The sequence below is a fragment of the Gymnodraco acuticeps genome, unplaced genomic scaffold, assembly GCF_902827175.1.
Source record: "Gymnodraco acuticeps unplaced genomic scaffold, fGymAcu1.1, whole genome shotgun sequence".
NCBI lineage: Eukaryota > Metazoa > Chordata > Actinopteri > Perciformes > Bathydraconidae > Gymnodraco > Gymnodraco acuticeps.
Genome location: NW_022992253.1, coordinates 221,662 through 231,360, shown reverse-complemented (window position 1 = coordinate 231,360; position 9,699 = coordinate 221,662). Strand labels below are relative to the sequence as shown.

Below are 9,699 nucleotides of genomic sequence, written 5' to 3'. Positions count from 1 at the left end.
GTGTGTGCGTGTATGTGTGTCTGTGTGTGTGTTTGTATGTGTGTGAGTGTCTGTGCGTGTGTGTATGTCTGTGTGTGGTTATGTGTGTGAGTGTGTGTGTGTCTGTGCGTGTATGTGTGTGTATTTATTTGTGTATGTGTGTGTGGGTATGTATTTATTTTGTATGTGTGTGTGTCTGTGTGTTGTGGGTGTGTGTTTATGTGTGTGAGTATGTGTGTGTGTCTGTCTGGATGTGGGTGTGTATTTATTTGTGTATGTGTGTGTGTCTCTGTGTGTGAGTGTGTGTGTCTGTGTATATGTGTCTGTGCGTGTGTGTGTATGTATGTGTGTGTGCGTGTATGTGTGTGTGTGGTGTGTGTGTGTGTGCGTGAGTGTCTGTGTGAGTGTGTGTGTGTGTCTGTGCGTGTGGGTGTGTGTGTGTGTGTATGTCTGTGTGTGTGTGTATGTGTGTGTGTGTGTGTGTGTGTGTGTGTGTATGTCTGTGTGTGTATGTATGTGTGTGTGCGTGTATGTGTGTGTGTGTGTGTGTGTGTGTGTGTGTGTGTGTGCGTGAGTGTCTGTGTGAGTGTGTGTGTGTGTGTGTGTGTGTCTGTGCGTGTGTGTGTGTGTGTGTGTGTGTCTGTGTGTGTGTGTCTGTGTGTGTGTGTGTGTGTGTGTGTGTGTGTGTGTCTGGTGTGTTCATTGAAATAAGAAAGTGTGCATTTGATCCTCCTTGTACCAGGTGTAGTTAGCTTGCTGGGGTTAGCATCCACTCTACAGGTCAGGAAGTCACTGAACTGCCCTCCTCCTCCTCTCAGCAGAGGGACTTCACTGACACAGGAGGGGAGCTTTGGAGCATCTGGAGATTCAGAGAGACCCGGGTCATTCACATCACAAATGCTCTAAATGTTAATGTGACTTTCTCAGATGTTGCATTTTGATAAATTGATCTATTTGGATTAATCAATACATTGTTTGGTAATTATTTTCATTCATGTCCTTTAAAAAAAGGACATGAATGAAAAAAGTGTATGCTCAGTTTTACAGTCAGGGCAAAGCAAGATTGGAAAATGCCTTCATAGAAATGAACAGTGAATGATTAGCGATCACATTAATTAGAATAGAGACTCTCTGAACAGTTCCCTCTCTGTTCGCTCTGTGGTCAGGTTGCTGCTGAGGTCAGTGTGAACAATAACAATGAATGCAGAACACTGAGGCGTGAGCAGCTTCTGTCTGATATACAGATTAGAAAAAGAAGAAGACTGCTTTAAACTCAGAGCGTGGAAATATAACACTGAGGTCAGAGAGGAGAGAAGGAACTAGAAGGGTTTGGTGCAGAGGTATGATCCATAAGAGTTCAGTCAATATGTTTTGACTTAGAATAAGAATATCTCTCTAAATCACTTCAACTTAATAAAAACAGAGCTGGAGATTCTTGAAGTCGTCTTAAGAAAAAAAGCAAAATGTTTTCAGAGAGAGAGGATGGAACAGTTATGCATACACTATATTGTAACGCTTGTAAAAGTGATAAGTGATATTTGATGCAGATGATTGGAGCAAAGGACAGCGGCAACGCACGACAAGATCTTCAGAATATCCATCAAAAAAACTAGGAACGTCTTTGAGTTTCTACAATTCTACACACAATTACATTTAAAATGTTTCTGCTAGGTTTGACTTTTACACAAATCCATCCCACTTATTCCCACATGTGACCTGGTTTAACAAGTCCCACATTTCCCAGAATCCCCTCTGTTCATGTGATGAATGTAAGTGTAGAAGTACAGTACCTGACACAGAGAGCAGGAAGACAACTAATCCACTCGCTGCTGCAGTTAGACTCATAGCTGCTCCTCTCATCTCTGTGAGACTATAAAACATGTCAGATTAAATAATGTTCACAGGAGGTTTACAGAATCATTCCATCAATAAACTCTTTCTACTCACAGTGAAGGAGGAACGACGTGTTCAAAGATGCCTTTCTTCTGTCGTCAATGAGCAGAAGACGGATATCAGGCTGTTAAAAGATTTCCTTCCTCTTTAGACGATTAATATGCACGATGAGCCAAACCCCAGTAACACCCACTACACAGTAAAGTTTGGTTGTTTAACAAACAATACACTTTTCTTAACTAAATAAACTCTGGGTAAAGACCCGTTTAGCTGCCTATACTGACTCCTGAAAAAAGCATTAGAAAGGATTTAAAATGATAAGGGTGAAACAGTTGATCTCTATGAGCACTGAGGACGTCACACAGTCTGCAGGTGGAGTGAAGGAACAGGAATGCATTAACCTCTGAACCCACGAGGCAGTTTGACTGAACAGGATGAAGAGAACCAAATTAATTATAAGAGAGAATGGAAAATGCCATTTAATTTCTCTTGGTTTGTTTCTGCTCTGCTCTCTCTGCGGTCAGGTTGCTTCTGTTTCAGAGAAATGCAGAACTCTGAGAAACTCACATGCCTGTTAGTGTGAACCCAACATGAACACACACATATCACACTCATAATCAAGTGGACTGTAGGATTTGGACACACAGTGTTTAATGATACGAAAAACACATGTTCAATGACTTTGGATGTTTAGGTGGATCAGTTGTGAACATATGTCCAATGTTTACATTTATTAAAACACTTTAACATTTGAAAAAACAACCTCACAGCATCCAGCAAACTTTATTATGAATGATTTGCATGTTTAGGAGGTAAGAGAGGACATCAGTACTTTAGTAGTTTGGGTGACCCTTTAAAGCAGACAGTGGAGGGAGCTCTCTGAGTGATGAAGCCTGAATGTGTCTCACTTAAGATCCCCCAGTAGAGGACAGTGAAACATCAGAAACTGAATCAGGATCCGGAAACAAAGTACAGTTTAATATTTAACACTGATTGTTTTGGCACATTTAAATGTACTTGTTCGTCGTTATCTCAATGTAGCAGGATAAACTGTTCAGCCCTATCAACACGGGGCAACCTTTCTAAAGAGGGGTCAGTGTCGCTCTTGCTCCCTCTTGCTCTTTGGCAGAAAGGCCACTTCCGGGCTCCGTTTACGTGCTTTCTCCGCTGGCACCGGTGAGTTTGCGGTGGCTGCCATTAGTTGTATGCTTAGCTTGACAAGTAGCATACATACTAAATGTGTATTGCTGGTTGTAGACCCTTGCAGGGATCCTGCAGCCCATGTCTGCCGCTGCTGAACGAAGCTCTCCTGCTGAGTGTCTTAACGTAGCTTGATTGGTAGGTACGCTTTTTGCTTGTCTCATCCTTCCTGAATAATATGAATGTAGTATTATTATCGTAACATCACCTGCGCTGGAAGCCTAATACAGAAAGACGGCTGTTTTGCCTCAACGTCTGTGCTTCACCGCTACACTGCTGCCTGGCGGGTGTTGCTCTTGGCCTGCATCGTCTGTATTGCCTCTTTGTGTCACTGGGCATTACACTACATGACCACATTTTAAACTTTGTTATAGTGGACGGTTCGATTAATTTCTGTTTATGATTAGTTCTTTCATTGACCCTGTTGAGTTAAACTTGTTTTGTTTATTTAATTCAATATTAAGTAGATTGTTGGGTTAATTTCCGTTTCTTTCTGTTGTCTCTTTGTATTTTCTCCAAATTAATTTAATTGCATCTTGTTATTTTATTAATATATGCCTGCGTATTATTTCTCTATGCTTGTATGGAGTGTTTCATAAAGTTTCAAAGTATTTAGAAAAGCTAAATATAATGTGGATAAAAAAAGATGTGGATTTACATTACCTGGCATAGAGAGAATGACGACAACAAATCCACTCGCTATTAAACTCATAGCTGCTCCTCTCGTCTCCGTGTGGCTTCAGTGACAATAAAATAAATAAGAAGATTGATGTACACAAGTAAAACCTTCTACATTAAAATAAAGGGAGTTATCACGAACCTTAACGTCCCTCTGTGGGCTTGAAGGTAGAAATGAGACAGAAAGCAGGGGGTTTAAAACACCACTTCCTTCCTCTTCACATTATTGTTGTTCTGCAGAGAGAGACCAGTTTGTGGTAAACAGAGCACCTCTCCTCACTGACAAGAGAAGACACATCCTAATGTCTTCCTTTATTATAAAACAGCCAAAATTCAAGATCTAAAACCATGTTCTGTGAATAAAATGCAAATTACACAAACTACTAATGCAAATTAACATCACTTGATATTATTATGAGACTGCCTGGACAGTTTCATAATGAGTACAGAAAGTCACATCACAACATTTTTTCATGACGTATAGCTTGGGTTTTACATTTTATAATATTAATTCAATCCAAACTCAAACCAAACTACAACAAGCAGCACGAGCTGAAGGTTAGCTATCAGTATTTCTGTCTGTGAAGAGAAGGACTGTGGCTGTGCTGTGATCACACACACACACACACACTTCCCTCACTCACACACTGCTCTCACTCACTCACTCACTCACACACTTCTCTCACACACTTCTCTCTCTCAGTGTTACAGTCTCCCTTTACTGTGTTCTTTATACCTTCTGATGTATCCTTACAAACTCTGCACTTTCATCACTGCATCTTGTTTTGTTTTATATTGTTCCCAGTGTTTTTATTTCAAGCGAACCCGTGCAATTATCAGTGGCGTTTCTATATGTACAAAAGTGGTGGGGCACAACAAACTTAGATGTCTATATATAAGCTTCTGCAGTGAGGTTCATGGCTGGTGAGGCACTGGCACTGACTCTTCAGGTTTACAAATATTATATTTTGACCTAAATCAAAATATAATATTATTTTCAAAAGCTTTTTTAGTCTGATGCTTCGATTAATTTTAAACCGACAGTTCAACAAAAGGATACCCCAAAAATGTAATTTTTTCATTTACATATTGAATTGTTCTCTCTTAGTAAGATCCCATTTTCAATAAAATGGTTGTCTTACCTTGACTTGAAGATGAAGTCCATTTGCCTATCCTTCTGGTCAAAAATCTCTATTACTTTTTTGTAAAAGTCCTCCTTATCTTCTTGTAGTTTCAAAAGTATATCTATCTAATCTAAAATTATAAAAGTAGGGTAGACATGTGGATATTATCCAGCTGAACAAAACCTGCATGTATCTAACAGGTACGTTTCCCACAGATCTTATTTTGAGCTATTTTCTAAAATCCTATAGAGAAATCTCATTGCTTTTTTGTGGAGGGAAGCCATGCGCAGCTTACTTCCTGGTTTTAGGACACGTCTCTCTCCTGCTCTTCACACACCACACTTTTCGCGGCACACGTACTTACAGCCAATCAGCTCTGAATTATGTGAGATGACGTATGGTGGGGATGGCAGCACTATGCCCCTATGGTCATTATTTTTTTGTAACACACATTAAATTGAAAAATACTCTGAGCATGCGCAGTGTAGTTTTTAAGGTCACCATTGACTTAGACAGTGAGAGGGGCATGATCGGGTTTTGTCCCACATGGCTCTAAACAGCTCAATAGGCACACACTGTAGACACTAATTAGAAGAACACAGACTAAAATAGGAATATGCAGACGAATCAGATGATTAAACATGATCTTAAAATATATTTTATATATTTATTGTTTGTAATCATTATTTGTAATACTTTCTGCTGACACTAGGGGCTGTACCTGCCCCTAATGACCAGTCGCCACTGGCAATTATTCTATTTTGAAATGACAGTGATACTAATGCTATCATTAGCATTAGTGTGGATAAGAGTTATGGCAACGTCAACCTTTATTGGTTAACTCAAACCAATACAGAACAGAACGAGAGAAAGGTAAACACATGAAGTACAGAGCAAAGACTAGGGTCAGAATAAAGGTTAAAGGTTAAAGGTGTTAACAACAAAGCAAAATAGACAAATGCAACAAGTTGTGATGGCTATGAACTTAAAGAGTAACAAATAAATGAACTATTTTAATTGGTGATAATGGAACTTTTATATTTACATAACAATATGGCAGAATAAGAATGTGTGAACATTAAGGCCGTACACACACCAAAGATAAATGTACTGTACAGGATCTTGGTTATGGTTTTCCATCAGTGAAATACAGCTCTTTACTGAAACCTAGTGGCAGCAGAATGAAACTGCAACTACCTCAGCAAACGCATGTTCCTCTAATATCCCAATGTGCTTTAAAAAAACACAACATTTATTTTGGAATGGATACAAAATAACACAAACAAGTAGTTGTTGATATTTCAGTGTAGACAAGAAAAAGAACATTGTAAAGGAACATATTATATAAGAAAGTTGATAAATGTACTTACAAACCAATGGAAATGGTTTGTTATCAGTAATAACTCCTTAGTAATATCTACATTTTCCAACAAAAAAGCCAGCAGTTAGGGATCAGATCTCTTGTTGCAGCATATACATTTTGTAATTGATTTTGTCAAAATTCACGTTACTAAATAAATATATACAATTGATTGCATTAAGTTGTGAAATCCTTTACATTTGAGCCATTCAGATTAATTAAAAACTCATCGCCTCATTCATGGAGAGGTCCACCCTGAGAAATGTATTTAAAATTCCACATTACCCTGTGTAAATAGACATATGTGATTGTAAAAAACAGAAGTATCATCCTTCAAAAGCAACGCCTGCTGTGTTTATCTGGATTTGTTGACCGTGCTGTACAATGCAGCTGGATCCTCTTCAGGGTCCTGACCTCTGGTCCTGAGAGATAAATGATGTATTTCTTAGTGCTAATAATAACGCAAAAGGAATTAAACGATATATGAATAATGTTCCTGTGTAAGGAGCTGCTCACCTCGGGCAGCACTGCTGAACTTGACGGCAGCGTACTCCGTGACTTCCTGTGGCTCCGTGTGTCCGAGTTGTTGAGCTGCTCTCCTATTGGAGTAAAGAGGATTCGCCCGGTTGTTGGAAAAGTGGACGGTGGCATACTAGACAATAAAAATAATAATACTTTTTATTTGGAGGTGCCTTTTAGGACACCCAAGGACACCTTTCAATGTATAAAACAAATTATCGAAGAAGAAAAACAGCAAATCCTGAACCAAACACAAACAGGGCAAACATAAAAAGAGATATTTTTGAGAACAAACACAAGGGGGACAGGGTCAGTAGCATTTCATCACAGCATACAGAATGGTTGGTGTGAAGTGGGGATGGTTAGATAATCAACTGAGGATGAGTGGAAGGAGCAGGAGGGGGTATACTCATGTGAAAGAGGCCAGTGAGTTGGTTGGTGGGGAGGTTGTGGAGGGCTTTGTAGGTGAGCAGAAGGTTGTATTAGTCAATTTTTGTATTGAAAAGGGAGCCAGTGTAGCTGCTTGAGAAGGGGAATGATGTGGTCAGAGGATTCTGTGTGGGTAATTATCCCAGTTCTGAATGATTTGGACAGTGGCGGCGCTAGGGGATGGCTACTTGGGCTCAAGCCCCGGATGTTTTCTGAAAAGCCCCGGATGTTTCACTTAAAAAAAAAAACAATTCTTTTTTTTGAAAATGTCTCTCGAGTAATGTGCAGTACCGGAGTCCACCAGAGAGGCAGCCGCTGCAGAACATTAGCCTGCGTACTGCGTAGCCTTCCCGGCCCCAATTTAGAGACAATGGACGTCCACTCTCGGGAGACGTCTGACAGTGGTGCGGTTACCCAAAGTGACAGACCTAATTTTACCTCTATTTAGAGGCAATGGACGTCCACTCTCGGGAGAGAGACCTCCAGCATGTGTCCCTGAAATGGGGACTCAGGTTATTTCACACATCCAGGACAGAGACTGGGGAAATCACCTTTCTGTGGCCCCTCCAAGACCCCCAAAGGACGGACTACAGACCTCCAGCATGTCTCCCTCACATGGGCACTCTGCTTATTTCACACCTCCAGGAGAGAGACCAGTAATGGCACCTCTATGTGGCCCGTCACAGAGCCCCAAAGGACGGACTAATGACCTCCAGCATGTCTCCCTCACATGCTCACTTCCATAACCTTGCACACCGTGAGTCCCCGGGCCCCCCGGACTTAAGCACTCCCCCACGGACTAAACCCAGATGATCACACCCTACAGAACCTCATGCCCCTGGTAACCCTAAAAGGGGGGTAGATTTTGCGGTGCTTTACCGTCCGCCCATCGGCATCCATATTCGGCCTTCTTCACAGCACCACCACCCCCCCTCCTGTTGAGGATGTTCTCATGCCCCTGGTAACACTTAAAGGTGGTGGATTTTGTGGTGCTTTTCTGTCAGCCCATCAGCATCCATATTCGGCCTTCTTCACGGCACCACCACCCCCCCCTTCTGTGGAGGATATTCTCATGCTCCTGGTAACCCTTTAAATAGTCTGATACTACCAGGGCTCATCACTGCACTTTACAAGCCAGAAATAATGTTTAAATGGTCGGGAAAAGTGTTTTTAAACGTCTGGAAGAGAGTTTTAGCCTGTCATTTTGCACGATATCATTTAACATTGAACCTCTCCTGGAAATGCACAGAATATGTGCATTTCCAGGAGAGGTTCAATGTTAAATGATATCGTGCACAGAATATGTGCATTTCCAGGAGAGGTTCAATGTTAAATGATATCGTGCAAAATGACAGGCTAAAACCCAGGAATAAGTGTTTGAAAGGCGGGGAAAAGTTATTTAAAATAGTCTGATACCTCCAGGGCGCATCACCGCATTTTACAAGCCAGGGAAGGTGTCTGAATCCTGGGTAAACATTGTTTAAATAGTCTGATACCTGGCACTGTATCTACCCCTGGGAACCTTCAAGGTTATATAAATGTTTTATTATTTATTTAACTATCACACGATTTTTACAAAAACAGTATACACAATAAACATAATATACATAATAAACATAATAAAAACATGATTAGCGGGGGCCCGGGGGCCATATTAGCCATCTAACTTGTACGGTGCACCGGGGAAAAAAGGTTGAGTCCACGGCCCCTACCCCCTCATCGGGAGTATCAACCGGCCCTGAAGAAGAGGTATCGCTGCTCTCCACCCCTGAGCCCTCTTCGGAGGTATCTGACGGCGGTAGACCTCCTTCCGATGATGCTGATGCAGCTGCTGCCGCCCTGAACATGGAGCGGATCTTCAATCCCTCCTTTATTCCAGGCGTATTCGCGTAGAACCGGTCTGCAGTGCTTACGTCGCGACACATAAACCTGGCGAGAATCGACCTGCTTTCTGGATCTTGGTGATTCTTGATATTGTCAGCCAAGGCAGTGCGCAGGATTGTGAAGGTGACGGCTGTTTCTAGCCCAGCATCAGCCCAAGCCCTCTTCAAGTGAGCGTTCAGGTTCTTGGAGGCATGCTTCCCCGTTGTGAAAAGGAAGAATTCATTCTGAGGACCCGACAAGCCCTCTTTTATCCCCATCCACCGCATGACCCAGCTAAACTCCTTTACTGTAAGCACCAGCTGTGCTTCGCCAAATGTCTTGGCAGTCTTGTGATCCTGCAAGTGGATGATGTAGCCCTCAGCAGTGACCCTTCTGTCCGCCTCAAAGACCTCAGTGTTGGTCATGTTTGCGTACACACCTGGACGGTGGCCATACAGGAGGCTCCAATGGAGGGTTAGATAGCCATATAGCAGGTACTGGGTGATTGAGGTCGGATTGCTAGCCATCAGGTCAAGGAGATCAGGGATGCGCTTCTCAGCGGCCGCCATGGCGGCGAGAAGCGCCGCCTGGCTCGGCAGACGATCCAGATTGTTCCCCTTCACCTTAAACTGGTGGACAGTGACAGAATTTTTC

At 41.9% G+C, this 9,699-nt stretch overlaps 1 protein-coding gene and 1 long non-coding RNA gene across 2 annotated transcripts in view; both read right to left on the bottom strand.

Moving 5' to 3' along the window:
- Positions 1 to 832: 832 nt before the first annotated feature.
- Positions 833 to 3,973, bottom strand: LOC117540292. The gene is made up of 3 exons (XR_004568147.1): positions 3,736 to 3,973; positions 1,927 to 1,964; positions 833 to 1,849 (listed from the first exon to the last, which is right to left on the bottom strand). It is a non-coding gene; the product is annotated as an uncharacterized LOC117540292 (long non-coding RNA).
- A 1,648-nt stretch (positions 3,974 to 5,621) lies between these two features.
- Positions 5,622 to 9,699, bottom strand: part of LOC117540288 (B-cell receptor CD22-like) — a 45,875-nt gene continuing 41,797 nt past the window's right edge. The window contains exons 16-17 of the mRNA XM_034206888.1: positions 6,751 to 6,833; positions 5,622 to 6,656 (exon numbers count right to left, since the gene is read on the bottom strand). Of these exons, the coding sequence (XP_034062779.1) occupies positions 6,590 to 6,656; positions 6,751 to 6,833 (150 nt within the window). The 3' untranslated portion in view covers positions 5,622 to 6,589. The remainder of the gene's footprint in view (positions 6,657 to 6,750; positions 6,834 to 9,699) is intronic.